The following is a 22,258-nucleotide window of genomic DNA, read 5'->3' as shown; positions in this document are numbered from 1 at the left end:
ATAATGCTATAAAAAAGCATAATTAAATCGTACAATGTATATTTTTTGCTAATAATAATCCCTACTTTCTACAGTCATGATAATTAATGTAACGAAAGAGTACAGAGTGATTACAGTGTATCGATAATTTGTAACTTAATCATTTTTATTCATATTGTAACAACGAAAAATTTTCTAATAAATTAATTCTGAACTTCCATTCTTATTTGGTAATTGAATTACTTATTCTCGTAAGCGGCAATATTTAAAAAATATAACTTGTGCAAACTATATTTTTTTTATCAAAATACATTCATATTGTAGTGTAGATAATTGCAGTTGTTTTTTTGTCTTATATAATTCTTATACTCTCTCATTTTAATGTAATATCTCTTGGCGCTATGTGATATCTTGATATCTTTTAATCTTATCAAATAACCAATTGCTAATCTGTTTTTGCATTATGTAATATGTTTGAAACACTAGTTTGTTCTAGAAAATATAATGAACTTTATTTCATTTTTCTTCACTCTTTTACATGTGTAAGAAAAGAATACAGTACAATATAATAAAATATAAATGAATAGGAATAGATGGTATTTGGTTTTTAGATATACATATATACTCTTTCTTAACAAGCAATATCTTTGCGTCCCGCGCAAAGTATTCTAGTAGTATATGGTTCTCGTTTTGTGGAACGGAATATGCTCCAATTCTTGCGCGTACTCTCGCCGGTAATCCCACAGGTAGTGATCGATCACGATCGCGTTGACGTCCGTCGACGGGTTCAGACCTAATTTCGGATCGGCCTCGATCAAACTTCGCACAACGTCGCACACTCGCTCGACTGCCTCGATTGAACAAGCACGTATCTCGACCTCCTCTCTGCTACCCTGCTTCAGCGGTTCGTCAGATTTCAGCTTGCTCATGAGCGAGTCGCTGTAGCGCATCGTACCGTAGTGTACGAGTACTTGGGGGATGCGGTAGTCAGCGAACATTGCGATGCTGTCGATGTCGTGGAACTCGCCGAGTCCGCGTCCTTTGTAACAGGCCCAGATGTCGCCGATCAATATTTGAGCCCTCTTATAAATGCTGATCCTATGTCCCTCATAGTCAGCCTCGTCCCGGTACGAATCGAACTCCTTGACGATCAACTGGAGCAACTTCTTCGCGGAACCCTCGCATGATTTGATACACTCTACGAATGTGCCCTTGTACTTATCCAGCAGAATCTTTCCAGCCTCGTGCAGGCCCTTGATTCTATCCTGCATAAGCGGGATGTCGACCTCGTCGTCGCCTCGGAAGATGACCTCGGCGTCCTGCTGCGTTATCTGCGAATAATACTTGGGATCCCACATGGGCTTCCCATTGTCGATAGCTCGGCTAACGGCGGCGCAGAACGCGAAGTAGCCAGTTTCGCCGTTAACCTTCCATTTCTTCGCGCCCGTGTCGGTCCAGAACGAGAAGTTGAGCGTGTCCAACACGAATATCCAGTCCACCGCCCTGGGATCGTCGGGTCTGGGATGATATTTGACTTGTGAGAAATTGTCCTTGTGAAGTTTACCGGTTTTTAGACCGTCAAGGATAGCCAATGCCAATTTCTTCACGCCGGTCTCCTCGATGAACACGTCTTTCGCCAAGCCGGCAACCAGCTTCGCGGACTCCTTCGGCATCAGGACCATGATGACAGAAACCTTTCCAGTCGATTGTGTCTCAAACTAATCTAAATTCTAGATTGTCTGCGATTTAATGACTATCTACTTAACGCTTGTAAACGCTCTGTTAGACTGTACTGAACCAGCTAGACGTTCCTCGCTCTATTAAAACGCCGGTTCGAATCGAATGGCAAAGGCCACTCGCTTTCGCGCTCTCCGGTCACGCCCATGTGTATTCGTCAGCAAGATACGGGATCTGATAACACATCACCCTAGCCAAAAATAGTTCGACGTGGTTCGACGTCGATGCGTTCACAGATGGTCGATATTGCATACTAAGTTGATATTTTTATCATATTCGATCTTATCACAATTATTTTTTATATCAACTAAACAACCGCAAAACTATGAGAAATTCTGTCAATTCTATCATTGAATCCGATATAAAACAACGTAAAACCATCATAGTATGTACAATAATAGAATTGGTCAAAATAATGAATACAACAATATAAAAATAACAAAGAATAATAATCTGTACATAAGCTAAGACAGATTTCCAGCACGTTTCAAAATGTATTTTGTATACGCCAATAAAAGAGCTCGTTTTCCAGTTGCGTCACGCAACTTGCGTGTCCAAAAAGTCCCCACTTCTACCAGAGAGGAACCTGAGAGCGGTCATCGCGTCGTTTTAGGTGTTTTCATCCATCAGCGCCTCTATGTGCACAAAATGTGCCCATTGAACTACGTAGTCAAATATCTATGAATCCCGTAGGTAATGTGCATGACTTTTTGGGTCTCTTCTATGCTATGTCCACGTTTATTTGGTTTTGTTTTATGCTATACCTGTAAATTTTACAATTATATGCATTCATATTTCAAATCTGTTTTATGCAAATGTGCATAATCGTCTTCTATAAATGTTCACCGCACAATTCAATTCTGATGCGTCTGACCGGCGCTGGAGTGGCGTGCGCAGGCTATGTTGCTCCGCGGCCCGCGCTCCAATCACGTACGCCACTCTGCGCCACTCCAGCGCCGGCGGCAGGTTCCGTATATTGTGTCGAGAGGATTGCGCGCGCTTTCTGGTTTACGTTCGTATTTGCTCGTGCACACTGTATACTTGTGTTTCGTGTTACGATCAGGTAAGTGGAAATATCACGTTTTCAGGTATTTCCATAAAATGTTGCATCTACTGTAAAATTGTCGCATTGTCATTTTCCAGCGTGACACGACCCTACTCGGGTAAACATGGATTCCGAGGGCTGTTCGTTGACTTGCACCGTCGCCGTAGAATGGTTAAACATGCAGGGATCCATTCTGAGGAAAGCGACTCACCGAACGGCGTCGTTGCGCCTGATTCGGGATAATCGGCGCGAGATGCACTTGGAGGTGCGCACCGAGAAGGCGAGCTTGGTGACGAAGTTACACCTCCGAGGTATATCAGTATTTAATAAATTCATGACCGAGGGAAAGGCATCGATCAAGTTCAAGGAGCAAAACTGCACATTGTTTCTGTCGAACGCGCCTTCCTCACAGCTGATAAACTTCCTCAAGACCATATTCGTCAAGCTGACGGGCCAAGAAGTGAAGACCATGAAGGATCCCTTGCGGGAAAAGCTCCTTGCGAATGTGCAGCCGAGCGGTGCAGTCGAGGATATTAGCCCGGCCACTAGTGCAGAAATGAACAGAGCGAAGGAGAAAGCTATGGCTGCGTCGCGAGCGACGGTCACCACCCCGTCACCGAGCACAGTCAGGAAGCGGAAACATCTCGGCGATGACGGCCCTAAAGTACCCGCGGCGAAAAAGCTGTATGAGAATCCGACTATGGGAGAGCTGACTGAGGAGCAGACTCGAGTCCTGAACGCAGTGCTCAGTGGGAAGAACGTGTTCTTCACGGGTAGCGCGGGCACTGGGAAATCGTTTCTGTTGAGAAAAATAATCTCGGACCTTCCACCGGACGTGACGATGGCCACGGCGAGCACTGGAGTAGCGGCCTGTCACATAGGTGGAATTACGTTGCATCAGTTCGCTGGAATCGGTCTGGGTACTGGCACCAAGGAGAGATGCATTCAGTTGGCCTCCCGTCCATCCGCAGCTTCGATATGGAGGAAGACGAAACACTTGGTGATAGATGAGGTTTCCATGGTAGATGGTGACTTTTTTGACAAGATTGAGGCAGTGGCAAGGCACGTGCGCAGGACGGAGAGACCCTTTGGAGGGATACAATTGATCTTATGTGGGGACTTCTTTCAGCTGCCTCCTGTGTCCAAGACTAATGACAAAGCAAAATTTTGCTTTCAGAGCGAGGCTTGGCAAAAATGTGTTCATTTTAATTTCGAATTGCAGACAGTCCATAGACAGAAGGACAAGGCGTTTGTAAAAATATTAAATAATATTAGAATAGGTAGAGTTACGGACGATATCGTAGACATTTTGAAAGAAACGGCGAAACAGAAAATTGAAAGTAATGGAGTATTAGCCACTAGATTGTGTTCGCACGTGAAGGAGGCTGATGAGATCAACGAATTTCAGTTGAACGAACTTAAGGGCGAGAGTAAGGTATACACGGCGTTAGATTCTGATAGTTCTATGACACATATATTGGATCAGCAGCTGCCTATACCAGGCAAGTTAGAACTAAAACTCGGCGCGCAAGTTATGCTGCTGAAAAATATAAGTGTCAATAGCGGATTAGTGAATGGGGCTCGAGGCGTTGTTATCGATTTTAAAAATGATATACCGGTAATTCAGCTGCGATCCGGAGCGCATTATGCGGCAAAGATGGAGAAATGGGCGATCAAAACCAGTTCCGGTGCTGTCGTGCATCGGAAACAGGTGCCTTTAAAATTAGCATGGGCCTTTTCGATTCATAAGAGTCAGGGCTTGACTTTAGATTGCGTGGAAATGTGCTTGTCAAGAGTGTTTGATGCTGGTCAATCTTACGTAGCGCTTTCACGAGCTCAGAGTTTACAAAGTTTACGCGTTTTAGATTTTAATAGCCAACAAGTATGGGCTAATACAGCCGTACTTGAATTTTATAAAAAGTTCAGGAGGAATTTGCAAGAGATGGAAATGATACCTTTGGGTGGCAAGAAAATAAAGCTGGAAGGAAATAAAAGATAATATTTATATTTTTATAGACATATAACTTGTTGAAATTAAACAATTTATATTTAACACATGCAATAAAAATGATTAACAAATAATTTTATTAACGTAAATACCTTTATTTTTATCTCTATAATTAATACAATATTTTGGCTCTTTTTTTTACAAATATTACAGTTTACTGATGTGTGGACAGTGATTTGTATTAATATTAATAATCGTCAACAGTTATTTCAATGGGCGGTATGTAACGCCATGTATGCCCTGCATTTACGAGCTCCGAATACAATATCGGAGAGTTTGGAGCGGATTCTTTGCTGTTGCATTGAATATCTATTTTGTACTGACCAGCAGTGAAAAATACTACACGACATTCGTGATAAGCTCTGCCGTATTCCTGTAACTGTTATTTATTCATGATAAAATGGAGAACATAAGTCGTGTGTATAAAATTATAAACTACATTTATGAAAATTGTCACTTACAGTAGGCAGCATAACTTTATTTGCTCCAGCTATGGATAACCTTGTTTCTAACTGATAATTATTAACTCCATTATGATGGTCCTGATAAAAATTAATGGACAATGTAAGATCACTCAGAGGATATTCCAGGGCGTTGCATACCCCCACGCCAACGCTAATGCATTCACCCAAAGCGCATGACAGTTCTTCTTGTGCTTTTACAATAATATCGTTAATAGTTATTTCTGAAAAGTATTGAGTTTGTTTAATTTTAAGGTTTTTTTTTATTATACACACACATATATTAAACAGTAAATACGTACCCCACTGTAGAGGACTCATCCTAACTAGATCCAACATGTCTTGAGTTAGAGTGATACCAGAAAGGGTGGCCTTTCCCGTTGACTCGGTACCTAGTAATTGCCAGCGTAGATCAACCAATGACGCTATATGTTCTGCACATATCTTTTGAAGTTCACTCGTATCACCAGTACCATTTAACTATAAGTAAAAAAACGATAGAATAATATTACATTACAATACGTTATGAAATGTGTATCATTTCGTTATTACCATAGATAATTTATTAAGCGGACATCGATCAACTGGAACAGGAATTCTACATGGCTCTTTACCTTCCATATATATACATTTATTTTGTGTATAGTGTAACTCCATTTCATGATTCGTCATGTTTGTCACGTCCAACACAAGATAAAATTGCAATGGTCTAAAAATTGTTAAGGAAAGGATTCTTATAGACAATATATATGACAATATGTGAGATACAAACTGTATGAATAAATAATATTTTACAAAGCATTTACATTTTCATAACTTACGTTTCGGCCGGCAATACATCCCAATTGGTAATTTGTACACTAGGTAGCATCTCAATGGTTATAAAAACAGATGAAATTCTACAGTAACCAGTTGCTAAACCTGCACCTCCTGAGTATTTTATTCTTAATTGACCTTCGATAATGTTAGACGTGTGTAGAGGTACTGCGAGTTTCGACAGACGCGTGCTTGCTAAGGAAGAATGGCCGGAGTGTGAACTTATTCCTGATCTAAAGGAAGAGGTCAGTTCGGATTGTCTTTTCGTGTGATGAGATGGAGAACTAAGCCTAGATGGTAAAGAACTGTGGCCTGAATGCGACATTATACTACTTGGTTGACTGAGACAGGTACTGCTAATAATATCTGAAAGATAAGTAACGGAACATTAAAATCTAAAAATTATATTACTACGATTATTATATTACCATTTCTAATTGAAGGTGCTATGAAATCTGTCGCCGCGTACAGATATAGAGTGAGGCTCGCGCTGCTGCCAGGTTGCAAAGGCAATTGTGTCATTAGATTCTCATCGCTCCATTTAAAAATTTTATTTTCAGTTACAGCATCCAGAGCGGATTGCACTGATAATTCGACCATTTCGATAGGAACCTGCCCAGCATTCGTTATTGTCACGGTACACTCGGCACTGTAAAGATATACGAAATTATTTCGTCTAGAAAATAATAGTATTGATAAAATAATTTTTTAGTGCTTACGGTAGACACAAACCTTTCACCGCCGTAGAGCGATATACTCGCGCTGGTAACGATATTATCACCAGAACTAAAACTGGCAGTTTGAGGCAAACTAGTTGCAACTTCGATTCTCGGTAAAGCTGGAATGACCTCGACCGTATATTGAGGATGTAACATACTCTCCATGTATCTCAGTCTACAGTTAGATTTAACTCCTAACGTATGTGTGCTGAACCCAAGTATTTCTAAATCTCCAACTTCTTTGGGTCTGCCCGCTAACGTGACCGCGATCGGACCGGACTCGGCAGGCAGACTAATACTTTCTGGTATCGATTCAAACACTATACCATTTGTCAAGAGTCTCATATTAGACACATGTAATTCGAACGGTAAAGGATTTATAAGCTGCATCGACACTTCACAGATATCTCCTTCTACCCACAAATAATCTGTTATAACAAAAAGGTTTGTTTTCCTTAAAAAACATGAAAAGTATTAAACTATTATTAATAAAATTAATAATCATATATGCACATACCAACTTTGCTCTTTGAAATATTTTTGCGTTCCAACGACCCAAAATTAATTGGCGTAAATAAAAATGGCCCGTGATCTTCTTTTACCCTTTCTATCTTTTGAGGCTGTAAGTGTGGTTGCATGTTTTTTAGAGTAAACGATTTTGTTTTTGGTATGTTTAATAAATTAGCTGGTGGTATGACGGTACCAGAATCTAAAACCTGTTGCAAAAAACATTTATATAAAATATTATTTATATATTAATTTACAATTATATATAATTTTTTAACATACAAGAGGGACTGGTGCACCCTCGCACTGTTGAGAGACATTTTGTAATTGCAGTGCAATATCTTTGCGCTCAGTAGGCGTTAAATGATTGTACATCGTTTGAAGCAAGAATGTCAAATGCCTGGTGGCAAGTGCTGGATTACCCATTCGGTTTGCAGCAGCAACAAGTTCATTTATTATTTGGATTTGTATAGTCGGCCATCCTCTTTGTCCATCTGTAAGAAAATGTGATTTTAAATATTACAAAACAAAACGAAAAAATGATATTAACAAATACTTCATTAACATATATTATTTGTAAAAAATATTAACTGCACTTATATTTTTATTTAAAACATGATAATGAGAAAAATATATTTAGAATATAAATTTTTACAAAATTTATTTGACATAATTATAGCAACCTGGTGACATATCAACAGGATCCAAGGACAATTTAAATCCAGATGTAGCTTGCAACATCAAATTATAACATTGTTGCCAGTTTGGATTAGGATTGTTTTGCGATACATGACGAGTGGCGGCCAATCGCAAACAGAATGACGCTTTTCTATCAAAACCAAAACTCGTATATAGATCTGACAATGTAGTAAATCGGTCAATCTGAAATATTTAATCTATACAACACTTTGATAAACATTGCATATTAAAATTTTTAGTGTTACATTAATGCTACGTACTTTTTCTTGCTCACTAAGAGACAAATTAATCAGTACAACGTTATTTAAATACGATGCAGCTTGTAAAGTGCAATTCTGTTCTATTGAGATTCTTGTGGCTTTGAAACTTGCCTCAGTTTCAATTATACCTGCGTATTGGTATTTACTATAATGCACTATAGCTTCACGATATTTCTTAGATATTTCCTCAGGTAGTAAAATATGTGGCATGCTGGCCTTTACCATGTCTATACTGGGTGGAGATGGCAAAACCGTAAGAGCCTGTGATCCTCGTCTGTAAAACAATAAATCATTTATTTATTAGTTCTTATTTTAATCAGACTTTTTAACAAGATACGTTATTACTTTTTGATAATAAATTATATAATAACTTTGAAAAAAGATGATTTTGCATTTTAAAGATATACATATAACTTTTTTTTCATACCTCTGCTTACTTGGACTCCCTTCTTGCAAGGAAGAATTTCTTTGCAATGGAAGACTCCGACACATATTAGGATAAAGAACCAAGACCGAAGCGGCGCAAAGACCTTCATATGCAGCTCCCAGCCACAACCAGTCGTTGACAGCTTGCAGAATGTTGGCCGCAGAATTATAATTATTCAATGCATCGGCCGGAAGTCCAGCTTGAAGACACAGATCCCCTAAATGCTTCGTCATGCGGCCCACGCATCTTTTCTTATTGTTTCTGGACTCAAGGTCCAGCCCAATGAAATCCTTCTTCTCGAATGGAGCCAACAGAAGCGAGACACGATCAATCTTCTCTCTGGAACGTTCCAGCCTCTTCGACTCCAAAATCCAGAACAGAAAATTGAGATACTCGGCTGTCTGCGTCTCGAGATCGGGACACGCCTCGTCCGCGTAGAATATCGCTCGCGTTTTGAAATTGCTGGGTGTAGTATAGCCCGGCGGTGGCTCGTGACGGCCGTTCGATTCGAGGGGACCGAAGAGAATGGCCCGTGAGTCGTACAGGGTGCTAGTGTATTTGACTTTCAAAGTCTCATGCACCCGGCACATTTCGTTTAGCTCCGTCTGATTATCATACTTGCCGAACGTGATCAGACCCAGGAGTCGCCTGTGCGTCTGAAAGTCCCCCCAGTCGTTGTTCTCCACGGGATGCTCCCTGACGAATCGGGCGAGGATCTCACGCGTCCCGCCACTCGAATCGGACACGGAGAACCTGCTGCCAGCCTTGATAATCCGCTCGCATAACTTGCTGACTGTCTTCGGCTTGATTTGCGTGCCGATCGGCTTCAGCAACAGCAGTAGAGCGGCATGATCGTGTGCGGTTTGCTCATAATCAGGATGGGACATCTTGTTGTCGGGCACCGGACTCGACAGGATAACGCTGATAGCCGAGCGCATTTATGCCATTGATTTGTTCGGGGATACTCGGACCTTTTTGTATCTAGACGCGCCTCGATCCGGTCGTCGATCCTGTCATTTCTTCACGTCGTCGGGCTGAGCGAGAACGTGCGACACGTTTCGTATTTACAGTACGTAAATAAAAATCTGTTCCATTCATAACACGTTGATAGCGACTGACAATCTGTCAACAGCTGACATGTTGACATCAGCAGGTATCGGTAAATGAGAAAAGGAACGAGATAAACTTGCGCTTGCGCAGGACGCGCAGGTTAGGCCCTAAGGCTCGGGTTAAGTTAGATATCTTTTTACTAAGTTTGCACGTGGACGTGGGACTGACTCAGTCGCGTTTAGTTTATATTGGTTTATATTTGGTTTCTTTAGAGTGTTCTCAATGTAAATAAAGCGAACGATATGTTTATCCAAATAATGTATGTCGTAGCAATCTATTAACATGAAGAACAAGCCAAATCGTCACAAGGAGACGAACGTCTTCCGGGTGAGTAAAATTGACACGAAATGTGCGTATGGTTAACCTAATCGTGTAGGTCCGAAACCGGTGCTAAGAAAAGAATGCAGTATACTTAAGTGTTTTATTAGTTTATTAGACAAAGAAAAAGATCGATATAATTCAAATACAATTAAGAATAAGTTAAAAGATTACAGAAAAATCATAAAAAAGCTGAAATCGGTTTTCTTTTCTTCACAGTTCAAGCCATTTTTCGAGAGATTGACGGAAATCGACGTCGACGTCTTTCACCGTGTGGCGCATAGGAACGAGGACGATGCCGAGGAGGTCGAGACATATTTTCACGAGACGCTGCAAAAATGGAACTTTCTCAACCTGACAGAGGGCTACACTGCCTTCAGGCGTCAAGTGCAGGACATCGTCACATTACCACAATTGCTTCACAGGAAGCAGCATGTAATCGACACGCTTATGTTATATCTGAGGAAGCAAGATCCCTTGTTCCTACAGCCAATTCTGGAGTGAGTAACACACGCAGATGTGAAATGTGTTTAAATATATTGAAAGGTTTTTGTTATTATTAATCATAAAGAAAGAGTTCAATATTATTAATATTATAAATAGTAATATTTTTTGAATTTATGAAATTTAGACTTTATTATCAAAAACACAGTTATAAAGTAATCCCCATTATTTTTTAATACTTGTTGCCAATGCAACATGTTTTATCTGACAAAAAATTATAAAGGTCGAAAAAATGAGAAAATGGCTCAATTAATTTATTGTAAAAAAGTTCAATCTTTCTATTGAGCCGAATGTATCTAACTTATCCAAAATGTAGGAAAAAATGTTGAAAAATTATGTGAATTGTTCTTTCATGATTGAACTATATTGATATATTTCAACAATAAATACTGTATTTTTAAAATTATTTATTTGTAATATTTTTATTCTTTCTATAGGTTGGTAGTAGCTGTAGCTAGAGATCTTCAGAAAGAGTTTTATGATTATTTCCCAGAATTTCTATCAGAAATAATTTGCCTGCTGCAAACAAAAGATGTCGAGCAGATAGAGTATTTGTTCACTACTCTGGCGTATCTGTTTAAATTCCTTTGGAGATATCTGACAAGAAATATAAGCACTGTGATACCACTATTGCTACCATTGCTGGCTGATACACAACCAGTCTACATAAACAGGTTTGCCGCTGAAAGTTTTGCGTTTGTAGGTCGCAAGATCAAGGATAAAGACGCCTTTCTGAAATTGGTGCTACGTATTCTAAAAGATAGAAATAAAAACACTAAGGAAAATGGAGTACCAGGTTTTGGAAAGTTGTTGTTTGAGATTGTGTCTGGTACTCCAGGACAGTTCCATTCCTGCAGCGAGCAGATGTTACTGCTTTATTTCAACGCTTTGCAGGACGAGTCCAACGATCAAGAGCTCATGTATGACTTACTGCGAGAAATCGTAACGTGCATACTGCAAAACATACATTCACAAAAATGCAACATCATGTGGAACATTATACTAAAAGTAATAGATGCGTTTATTGAAAAGTCGAAGCAATCACTAGAATCATATGAGAAAAAACACGCTTTAATCCTATTCCTGCGTCTCATACATATTATTATCAGCTATAAAAATGGAAGGTTCTTAACCGATGCTGTATCTTTGACGCGAAGATTTATTATCATGATGGACACGTGGAATGAAGACAATGATACCTTGCAAGAAATTATCAATGTATCTGTGGCCGTTCTCCTAGCATCGAACATCAAGTTAATGCAGGAGAACTCGAGTCAACTATTGCTGAAAATTATGACGGTAAACGATATCGATTTGTTGTATTCCGCTGTTGAAAATTTAATATCTTATTCTTCGTTCGAAGTTTTGGTGTTGCCACACGTGTTGCGGCGCAGCATATCTATCGGTTTCGACGATAAAGCGTTGGTTTTGCTTGCTAAAATAATTCTCGCAAAAGCATCACCTTGCCTCAGTGGTATAACTTTAGATAAATGGAGAAAATACATTTTAGATATACGGAATATCGGACCTAAAAATATCGATTATCTTTTATCGGAATTGAAAACATTGTCTATCGATACTGTTTCGCTAAACGCATTGAGAATTTTGATTATTTTACCACACCTGAAGCCGTTGCGCGACGAATTTAAGAATACGTTGAAAGATGGCTTGTTGTTTTTATATAAAAAGATATTAGAATGTAATGCAGAAGATACTGTGGATGTTAATAAAACCGCTTTCATGTTTTTATTAACATTGGAATCGCTAATACACGTATCAGAGCCAAGTGATCTCCATGAACTTTTAGTAAAATCTGACATAAGAATAGTTGATCTCGTTGAAAAGCACCACGATAACAAATATATTTTAAACGCGATAGATCTCTGCTTAACGTACTTCGCTGCGTCGCAGCATCACACGGACTACATAAATTCAGCATCGTTTGACAAATTGAACGATAACATTGTAAAAAAATTTAGTTCACCTTACGGTAACGTTCGATTGATCGTGGCGCATTTGTACTCCTCGTTTTCTGACGTGAAAGATCTGAAGAGACTCTCGATGGAAATTGGTGATGGAAAAAACGCCATGGAGCTTGTATATCTGGCAGAATCTGAGCCTGCAACGATACAAAACTATCGCAGCAAATTACTGCACTTGCAAGCTCTAGGATTTCAGAGTCACGCGGTAGCTACTTTAGATCCAAAGTATTACGAATTTCCTTTACGATGTCTAATTGGCAATTTGTACGTCAATTTTTCGTTGCTCTGGCAGCCTGTGACCGTGGTCATAGCCAGTTACGGCAGCAAGGAATGCCCACAGTTCTGGCCAATGTTTCTCGCTGAGTTAACGTCTAACGATATGTCGGAGACTGAACGAAAATCATCGTTCGATTGTCAAGTAGTTTCGTCGTTGGAAATATTAGTAGAGAGACACGATGACAAACCTGACTTCGAGAATCACAAGATTCTTCTCTGGAAGTGTATGACGCATTTTTCACATTACGCCGAAATGAAAAATAGAGATCTAACTGGATTGTTTATCGATTTCGTAAATGCCAATTTTTTCCGATCTAACTCCGACGAAGGCAAATATTGCAGCGTAAAAAAACGTAAAGAATTAATCGACGCTAACAACGATACGGACAACGAGAACGAGAACGAGTACGACGAGGAGGAGCGTGACGGGAGTAACGTAAAAGCCGTGCAAGCGGACGCAATAAAAAGAAATTACAAGGTGAAACTTTTGCTCGCACAAATGGAAATATTTGACAAGGTGCAGAATCCGAGAATGATGCACAGAGAAGCGGAGATGCATCAGATCTATCTGGACTTGATTTCGTCGAGAAATGCCGACATACAGAGAGCCGCTCTGAATTGTCTCTTCGCGTACAAGTTCAAGTATCTCTTGCCGTACAAAGAGTCTCTGTATAATCTGATAGACGAGAAGAATTTGAAAAACGAGCTTGCGCGCTTCAAACTAGATCGTGAAAGTAATATGATAGAGGAGGAGCATCGCGAAAATCTCATGCCGATCATAATGAGAATCATTTACGCCAAAATGATCACGAAGACCGGCATGAGGACCGGTGGGAAAGGTGGCGGACTCGTACGTAGAAAGATCATCCTGCGTTTTCTGGGTGGTGCGCAGGAAGACGAGATGATCGTGTTCGTCAAAATGGCATTTAGACCGTTCAAGTCATACGTGTCGCTGGAGGTGGACGAAGCGTTCGACCTAAACAAGTACGCGAAGAACATCGTCGACATCGTCGATCTGAGTAACGTCATGCCACCTAAACGTATGCAGAGCGCCGTGAATCTGCTGGCGATAATAATTGAGCAATTCGGTGGGAAAATGTCGACGAAGTTACTACCGCGTTTACTCAGGATACTGATTTGCATCCTGGCTGAGGTGGATGGCATTCTGCGCAGGTCGGGGGAGGTTTATCCTGGATATCTGACGATGATTAAGAACGTGAGGACGAGCTGCGTTGGCATTCTGGCTAGATTCTTCACACACTTCGAGAACTACGACTGGAAGCGGCACGAGATAGACGCGGTCTATCATGTCGCAATATTTCCCTCATTACAAAAGCTGCCGATTGAAGGTATACACAGTCCCACGGCCTTGTTGAAGCTGTTTATGGCATGGAGCCAGAACTCGCGGTACTACCCGTTGTTCGCGAAGTATCAGGAGGACAATGTGTTGATCACTCCTCTCCCTTACATTATGCAACTTCTGTCGAATCCTAGGACGCATCAATCCGTCATCAATGCCATTCTGGGGATGATCGAAAAGATGCTGACGCTGCAGGACTACGGGAGATCCAACGAGAATGCGATGCAGGTGGACGCGCCGTTCTTACCGTTAACACCGATACTCAGCAATGTGTTCGAGATGGAGGAGAAGATACTTTCGAGCGGAATTAACTATGGCTCCGCTATACTTCTGCCGCACGTTCCTCGCGTTCTGGAGTTTATCAAGGACAGACTTAAAAGGTCCAATAAGAACATAAACAAGACCGAATTGATCATACTGTCGCGAATCTCCGAATTCGTCACGGATGACGAGACATGCGACATGGTGCTGAAGCTGATAATACCCGTATTACTAAAAAAGGCTACGTGTGGCGGTAACGAGGAGACTGTTATAGAACTGCTGACGACCGTTACGAATCTCATAAAAATTGTAAGTAAGCCGGAGATTCACCTGCGCTCCGTCGCACCGCTGATCGGTTTCGTGTCGGATGTGCCCGCCCGCAAGACTCTTTTGCGCCTGTATCGTATCATCGCCGAGAGATCCGCGAAGGAGCATCGTGAGGCAATGATCCAGGACTGCGACCTTTTGGCCATGCTTAACGCGTGGGATCACAGATGGGTCGACCAACCGGATTTCCAGAAGAGATTGGACGCTTTCAATCTAATCAACGACATGACCGAAAGAAATGCGATCACGTTAGAATTCGGTGCAACTGTGATACACAACTGTTTTTACTTTTTGAAAACCGAATCGGATTTAGCGATGAGAGACTGCTCCGGCCAATGTCTGAAACTCGTCGGGGCAAAACTGGCAAGAGAGCATCAGAGTAATATTCTGAACAGGCGTTACCTGATGGACGATACTATCTTAACGCTCACAAGAAAAGGCATTACGAGCAAGAACGAAGCCGTCCGCCTTCAGTCAATAGCGTTTCTGGGATATATGGCTTTGGAATGCGCGGACGTGCATCCCGTTTTACGAGACTTATCCTTGCTTACCAATCGAGCCGATCCTGAGGTCGACTTTTTTGAGAACATGCAACATCTGCAGCTGTATAGGCGAGCACGTGCCTTGCTGAAGTTCTGCACGCTCGCCAAGACGTTGCAGAAGCCGTTTAATCCTAAAACATTGACACAGTTTATTCTTCCCCTCTGCTCATCGTATTTGTGCAACGAGGCTTTCATTCACAAGAACAGCCTCATTGATGCTGCTATCGAGACTGTCGGAGTGGTGTGCAGGTTGTTACCGTGGCATCATTATGAGATCATATTGAAGCATTATTTAGGCAAACTGAGGAGCTCCACGGAATTTCAGAAGCAGGTCGTTAGAATAGTTGTAATGATATTAGACTCTTTTCATTACGATCTCTCAAAGTACAAGCCGGCAGAGAAAACAATTGCGCAAACCGAAACCACTTTGACAGAAACAGAAAACAAGGCTGCTTTTGTTACCGAAAAGGAAGAAGCTAATGATGCGATCGGTGATGATGAGAACCTTAAAATCACGAAACAAGAAGATGAAGAAAAATTGGAAGAAGCATTAAATGATGAAAACATTGAAAATGTTGAAGAGATAATAGAAAAGGAAGATAGAGAAGTGATGAAGGAGGAGTTATCGATAATGGAAAGACAAACACTACTTTCTCAATATGGTGCGAAGAAAGTGATATTCAGTATATCGAACGACTTGTTGCCTCAACTGCATCGATCCATCGTAGCGAGAACTCGGCAGGAGAGCAGTCATAAAATCAACAAGAAGAAAATCGCCTCCGAGACGGAAGAGGACGATTTGTTGAGAGTTCCTATTGCTCTTGCTCTTGTAAAGTTATTGCAGAAAATGCCCGAAAATCTTCTAGACGCAAACCTGCCGGGGTAAGTAATGTCAGAAATATTTTGCATTCTTTTATTATGTTTAAACGTTATTTTGTTTAAATAGCTAATCAAGATCCTTGAAACTTGAAATTTTAAGAAAAAAATGTGTTTAATAATTATTGTGCACAATTGTATGACGCATATACAATTTTTTTTTTTTTTTCAGAATTTTTATGAAACTGTGTACGTTCCTGAAATCACGTATGGAATCAGTTCGACGTGCGACTCGCGAGACACTGCAGAAAATTATGATAACTTTAGGACCGAAGTATCTTCATCATCTTTTGAAAGAACTAAATACACTGTTAACAAAAGGCTTCCAAGTACATGTTCTCGCGTATACAGTACAGGCTGTATTAGTCGCATTGAAGCCTTATTTCCAGAAATTTGATATCAATAATAATTTACAAAGCATTCTGTCTGTAAGTATTTCAAAAATATTTTATTATACAAAACTTTGCTATTATCTTATTAATTATATTTATAAAATATTTGTAATGCCATATTCGTAATACAGTATGTATTATATTATTTGATATTTAATTATTCTTTCTACTGTAGTGTATTTATTTATATTTGTATAACGTTTTTTATCAATAAAAATTAATACGATACCCTAGTAAAGTTTAAACAAATATTTTAAACACTATGTATCTTTAAATAATTATTTTTACATAGGTGTGCAAAGTGGATCTGTTTGGATTAACTGCGGAAGAAAAGGAGGTAGCTGGTATTGTTAAAAACGTGTCAGAGGCAAAAAGTACTAAGAGTTTTGATATCTTCCACATCTTGGCGGAGTTTATAACAGACTCTTGCTTATTAGACTTAATTCTGCCGTTAAAAGAAATACTAATGAAGACACACTCACATAAAACGATACATAAGATCGTGGAGTGCTTTCGAAACATAACTTTAGGATTGGCAGACAATGCTTACATACCATTGGAACAAATGCTCATATTTCTTTTTGGTATTATTTCGGAAAGCATTCCAGGCCTCATGCCGGAAAAAGAAAGTAAAACGCTCGCGGAAGAAGAAAGGAGAGGAGAAACGAAAGCTTCGATACGACAATCGAATTATTTCCTTATACCATCAGAACCTAAAAATAGGATGGGTATTAAAGCTACTGCGAAAACTACCAAACATGCCAACGTTCATGTAATAATCGAATTCGGTCTGAAACTATATCACATATTTCTGAAACGAGACAAAGTCTCCGGCACGGAATACAAGCATTATCTGGAACCATTTACATCAGTTTTAAGTGATTGTTTAAAGTCTCAGCATGTTAAATTGTGCACTGTAACGTTACAATGTTTAAATTGGATGCTTAAGATGGATCTAGATTCGATGCACTCGTCGATATCAGATATATGTTCTTCTATGTTTAACATTTTGCATAAATATGCTGCTGCGGGATTAAGTAAGGGAGATAACTTCGATCTCGTGATGGCCACGTTCAAATGCATGTCCGTAATCGTCCGTGACGTAAAATATTTCAGCATCGATGCCGATCAGCTCAAGATTCTTATCTTATACGCGGAGCAAGATCTACACGATAGCGATAAGTATGCCACGGCGTTTACCTTGCTCAAGGCCATAATACATCGGAAAATGATTATTCCCGAAATGTATACTGTCATGGAAAAAGTAGCAATGCTGAGTATCACCTCGGAGCTGGAGCACGTTAAATTGCAATCACGTTCTGTGTTCTACTCTTATCTCATGGGCTATCCACTTGGCAAACATTTGGACAAACACATATACTTTTATCTCACTCAATTGAGTTATGAGATGCAGCCGGGTCGATTGAGCGCACTGGAAATGATCCACACCATCGTCACGGGATTTCCGTTGAAAACCTTAACCAGAAGAGCAGAAATCATATTTCTAATGACTGGTGCAAGATTGATAAACGATGACGATCCAACTTGCCGTAAACTGTGTGCAAAATGTATAAAAGAAATGCTCACGCGAATATCCTTTAATGATAGAAATAAGCTGTTTGATAAGTGGCTTCCTGAATGGCTAAATGATTCCAAAATAAGATACCGGACGTTAGCGGCACAGTTATGCGGCATATTCGTGACTGTTGAGAAAAACGATTTCGATTTGCGACTACCTCAAATTTTGCCATTGTTGTTGAAGCAGTTTCACGCTAAATTCTCTGATTCTGATAACGCGAAATCCGAAAAGTCTATAAAGTTAGATAACGTAAAATTTTCGGAGAAAGATTCAAAGAAAGAAAGAACGAAAGACCATCATTTGATTCAGGTGTTACAATTGGTACTAAAAATAGCACATCACACATCTATTCTCACGAACGAAAAGTACAAAGATTCTGTTGATTCTTTTGCTGGTAAGTTATTTTTATTAAAATGTTGAAATTTTTTAAACATAAATACTACATTTTTATATTTTTTAAATTTCAGAATATAGTCAATCTTTATTGGCGCACCCGCATTTGTGGGTCCGATTAGCAGCAGCGCAATTGATTGGTTTTATTTTGGCAGCTCTTGATGTTGATAAAATCGTGGAACTTTTAAATAATCCAGAGAGCGATCTTGTATATGCGGGTTACATGTATTCGAGACCCGTTCACACTTTAAAGAGTTTAATTCTAGATTTAGTGGCTCAACTTTATCCGGATATGACATTTGAGCAATTAGCGGATCAAGTTGTAAAGAATCTAATTTTTATCGCAAAGATATTGAAATCGGTCACAGGACCTGCAAAAAATGACGATCAAGATGACGAAAATAAAGCGAAAGACAATAACAATTTATCTTTCCCTTGGCTCATTAGAAGATTGAGGAAAGCTGTTAATATAGAAATAACGCAAGCTCCCAAGTCAACATCAGTGGTAAGAAACTAAGAAATTTTCAGATATCTGTAACTACAGAAAATTTTGTACATACATAATTTATGTTGAAAACTAAACTATGTGAATAATACATTTTCAGAGAACTGCAATGTTTAAGTTCATTGCGGGTGTAGTAACTACAGTTCCTATGGAGTATCTAAACGTGATACTTTTTAATATTATGTCTCCATTGGTTCGAGAGATGTCTACAACAGAAGAAACAAACGCTGAATTACGTCAGCTTGCCAAAGAAGTAGCTGCTATGATAAAAAAATCTATAGGAAATGAAGACTATGTCAAATTATTAAATCGAGTACAACAAAAGTTGAATGTTAAGAAAGCGGAAAGGAAAAAAGCTCGCGCGCAACAGGTAATGTCATTTTTATGGTTTTAGGTCTATTCAATTTTTTATACTATAGGATATCCATGTTTATGAACTTGTTGAACTTTATGAATAAGTGTACAGATTTATGTTGCTTTTGTTTGTTTTTTTTTTATTAGTTTGTGACAGATCCAGATCTGGCGGCTAAACGTAAACTTGCCAAACAACAAAAGAAGAAGGAGGCTAAAAAAAGAAAACTAGACACCATAAAAGGAAGCAAAGGAGCAAAAAAACGTAAAAAGAAAACAGAATTGGATGATTTGTAATTATAATGTAATATAATGTAGGTAAAAAGTTTTATAATTTATGTACATATATATATATATATGTATACAATTTACATATGGATAATTTTCACTTGTAAATGCAAGCAAAATATACAATATTACATAATTTAACAATTATTTACTTTTCTATGAATGTAAGAACAGCAAGAAAATACATATATCTATAACTCGTTCATCTAATATCTTTTTAAATATTTTTACATACATATTTTTAAATACTTTAACATTATCATAATAAAATTTACATCTATATTTCAAAAATTATTTTTCTTTTTCATTTCTTTAAAAATTAATGAAAAAATTGAATACATATGATGCATATCTAACAGATGTCTATTTTTCGATAGAAAATAGAATTATTTAAAAAATGATAAAAGATCATTTTAAAATTCTATTAGAAATTTTATGTATTTTTTTGAACAATTATATTATTTATGCTTAATGTATAGTACAACTGAGAAGCAAAATTACTTATCTCATTTAAACTTCACTCAAGATGTAACGCTTTACCTGTGATTTACTATGCAGTAAAAAGATGCGTCAGCTCCATTCAAATAAAAACAAGATAACGTGTAACTAAATGAACTATTCAATTGATTAATAAGTAAGTCTGAAAGCATGCCTATTAATATTAGAAGACAACTGGTGTCTACACATATTTTTAACCATGGCCAGAAGTTTGTACATGGCTATCTATAGTTGTCGGCTCAGTAAGTATCGTTGTGTATATATTTTGATATATGAAAAATATGCGATAACAACTATCGGTAGCCGTGTACAGAATAAGGAAAACTATTTGAGCCATTGAATAACAAAAATTTAGCAAGTTCTTATTTATTTCATATATAGAATGTTACACCTAAAAAGTTACAGTAATGTTAGACCTAAAAAGTTACAGTAATGTTAGTGACCAGATAGATCTAAAAAAACTGCATTTCTAATAAGAAAGAGCCAAAGCTGGTTGGTGTTTGCTATATAATATATTTCTTCTACAGGAAAATCTTATTACAAACGTTTCGGCACATTTTCTTCGGCCATCCTCAGTGTATAACAATATTTATACCATACGTGATCAAAATTTCGGTCCTATGCTTAAAATCTAGCGAGACATTTGTTGTTCCTTCCCATTTTACAATATTGCTGTTAAATTGTGAGAGTGATTCTTATGTATCTATGGAAGTCCTTGGTTTATCTTCTTTATGTATGTCTGTCATTGTTCGTCTTCTTATTGTCATGAATGTATTTAGATTAAGGGTTGCTTTATGACTTGTCAGTATTCCTACTTCCTACATGTTTATGTCTTTACGGGATAATATACGGCAGTTATCCGTAAAGAATGCCGAAATTTTGATCACGTATGGTATGAATATTGTTATACACTGAGGATGACCAAAGAAAATGTGCCGAAACGTTTGTAATAAGATTTTCTTGTAGAAGAAATATATTATATAGCAAAAACCAACCAGCTTTGGCTCTATCAGCATTTATATCACATTAACTTATATTAAATTAATACCAAGAGTCTTTATACACATTGTCATTATTTGAATTCTAATAGGAAAGCTGATATTCTTTTTATGCCGTTAGAAATATAGATTTTACTGAAATAAAAACGTACGATAAAGTTACAGAAACTTTGAACGTATTCTCTGTCATCTATTTTTGGACATTATTATTTTTGTGGGAAATCTTAGATCTTACTGCACCTTTTACGAGAGAATGTAATTCTAGAGAGAAACTATTCTGCTCTTCTTCAGAATAGTGTTTAACGCAATGTAAAGACATGAATACAAATTATGCGTGCGAATAGGTAAAGTACATATTTGCTTATATATACTGTACTGTTACCTACACGCATACACGTACATACAGCAAGATATTAAATACACACAAAATATTAAAATACACGAAAAGCGATAAGTATACTTTAAAAAAGATTTTTAGGTTGAGATGATTAGATTAGAATATAAATCCAGGTGTTTGCGTAAATTGTGGAAATGGAAATTATCTCCCGTGTGTCTCCCGTCAGTTCAAAAGTCCGCGGTTATGCCAATCGTAATTTTAATTTCCGATATGCGCATATTTTTTTCCTATAATTTCCGCATTACCTTCAAGGTTGAATGACGTTAGAGCTCCGATCTCGTTAAGAGGAGTTTCTTCATGCGCGCAGAAGCGATAGACAATTCGTCACCGGCAGTTGGCCGGATGCGTCTGACGATAATCGGGCCAGTTACACAAGTCGATCCACATGTGCGAGACAATTTTGCCCGCTCGTGCGTGCGATCGTACGCATCCGAATCACACCAGATCAATTGATCCGCACGACTCATTGTGTTGACAGTTTTTTCCCAGTTAGAGAAGGTCAAATTAGTTTGGATCCTACTATGTCTTATCAGTCTAGAAACGCGAACGTTATTGATTGGTCGAAGCAACGTCAAGATCGGAACGTTTCTGCTTCTTAAAGCTCGTCTACTATTCAGGCGAGTAGAACGCGACAATCTATTTC

General features: G+C 38.6%; 4 protein-coding genes across 5 annotated transcripts; 2 read left to right on the top strand and 2 right to left on the bottom strand.

Annotated features, from left to right (window-relative positions):
- Nucleotides 1-465: 465 nt before the first annotated feature.
- Nucleotides 466-2,224, bottom strand: LOC105836301 (queuosine salvage protein). The gene has a single exon (XM_012680241.3). It carries the CDS (start codon nucleotides 1,659-1,661, stop codon nucleotides 648-650), a length of 1,014 nt encoding a protein of 337 aa, XP_012535695.1. The 5' UTR covers nucleotides 1,662-2,224; the 3' UTR covers nucleotides 466-647.
- Nucleotides 2,225-2,532: 308 nt separating this feature from the next.
- Nucleotides 2,533-4,843, top strand: LOC105836295 (ATP-dependent DNA helicase PIF1). The gene is made up of 2 exons (XM_012680229.3): nucleotides 2,533-2,779; nucleotides 2,860-4,843. The coding sequence occupies exon 2, from the start codon at nucleotides 2,886-2,888 to the stop codon at nucleotides 4,758-4,760; it is 1,875 nt and encodes a 624-aa protein (XP_012535683.1). The 5' UTR covers nucleotides 2,533-2,779; nucleotides 2,860-2,885; the 3' UTR covers nucleotides 4,761-4,843.
- On the bottom strand, nucleotides 4,844-9,785 carry LOC105836307 (protein brunelleschi). 2 transcript variants are annotated; one of them, XM_012680247.3, is made up of 12 exons: nucleotides 8,659-9,782; nucleotides 8,232-8,505; nucleotides 7,956-8,154; nucleotides 7,555-7,766; nucleotides 7,283-7,481; nucleotides 6,779-7,193; nucleotides 6,475-6,695; nucleotides 6,052-6,412; nucleotides 5,783-5,939; nucleotides 5,533-5,710; nucleotides 5,231-5,454; nucleotides 4,844-5,148 (listed from the first exon to the last, which is right to left on the bottom strand). In XM_012680247.3, exons 1-12 carry the CDS (start codon nucleotides 9,594-9,596, stop codon nucleotides 4,957-4,959), a joined length of 3,570 nt encoding a protein of 1,189 aa, XP_012535701.1. In that variant the 5' UTR covers nucleotides 9,597-9,782; the 3' UTR covers nucleotides 4,844-4,956. The 2 variants fall into 2 exon arrangements, with proteins under 2 accessions (XP_012535701.1, XP_036142182.1); XM_036286289.1 differs by having other exon boundaries at nucleotides 5,231-5,710; nucleotides 8,659-9,785.
- A 131-nt stretch (nucleotides 9,786-9,916) lies between these two features.
- Nucleotides 9,917-19,863, top strand: LOC105836303 (small subunit processome component 20 homolog). The gene is made up of 8 exons (XM_012680243.2): nucleotides 9,917-10,095; nucleotides 10,306-10,586; nucleotides 11,028-16,220; nucleotides 16,387-16,642; nucleotides 16,899-18,579; nucleotides 18,653-19,083; nucleotides 19,184-19,453; nucleotides 19,585-19,863. Exons 1-8 carry the CDS (start codon nucleotides 10,051-10,053, stop codon nucleotides 19,729-19,731), a joined length of 8,304 nt encoding a protein of 2,767 aa, XP_012535697.1. The 5' UTR covers nucleotides 9,917-10,050; the 3' UTR covers nucleotides 19,732-19,863.
- The last annotated feature ends 2,395 nt before the right edge of the window (nucleotides 19,864-22,258 follow it).

Source organism: Monomorium pharaonis, chromosome 4 (genome assembly GCF_013373865.1).
Source record: "Monomorium pharaonis isolate MP-MQ-018 chromosome 4, ASM1337386v2, whole genome shotgun sequence".
In the NCBI taxonomy this organism is placed as follows: Eukaryota; Metazoa; Arthropoda; class Insecta; order Hymenoptera; family Formicidae; genus Monomorium; species Monomorium pharaonis.
Note: the sequence above shows the minus strand (reverse complement) of the source record. Positions and strands in the feature narration are given on the sequence as shown.

Bases quoted from the DNA above. Each gene is read 5' to 3' on its own strand.
- LOC105836301 (XM_012680241.3), bottom strand. From the start codon at position 1,661: ATGGTCCTGATGCCGAAGGAGTCCGCGAAGCTGGTTGCCGGCTTGGCG.
- LOC105836295 (XM_012680229.3), top strand. From the start codon at position 2,886: ATGGATTCCGAGGGCTGTTCGTTGACTTGCACCGTCGCCGTAGAATGG.
- LOC105836307 (XM_036286289.1), bottom strand. From the start codon at position 9,596: ATGCGCTCGGCTATCAGCGTTATCCTGTCGAGTCCGGTGCCCGACAAC. The intron at 5,711-5,782 runs GTAATAACGAAA...TTTTACTTATAG, and splicing joins CGCTTAATAAATTATCTATG to TTAAATGGTACTGGTGATAC. The intron at 5,149-5,230 runs GTAAGTGACAAT...AATAAATAACAG, and splicing joins ATAAAGTTATGCTGCCTACT to TTACAGGAATACGGCAGAGC.
- LOC105836303 (XM_012680243.2), top strand. From the start codon at position 10,051: ATGAAGAACAAGCCAAATCGTCACAAGGAGACGAACGTCTTCCGG. The intron at 10,096-10,305 runs GTGAGTAAAATT...TTTTCTTCACAG, and splicing joins AGGAGACGAACGTCTTCCGG to TTCAAGCCATTTTTCGAGAG. The intron at 19,084-19,183 runs GTAAGAAACTAA...ATACATTTTCAG, and splicing joins CTCCCAAGTCAACATCAGTG to AGAACTGCAATGTTTAAGTT.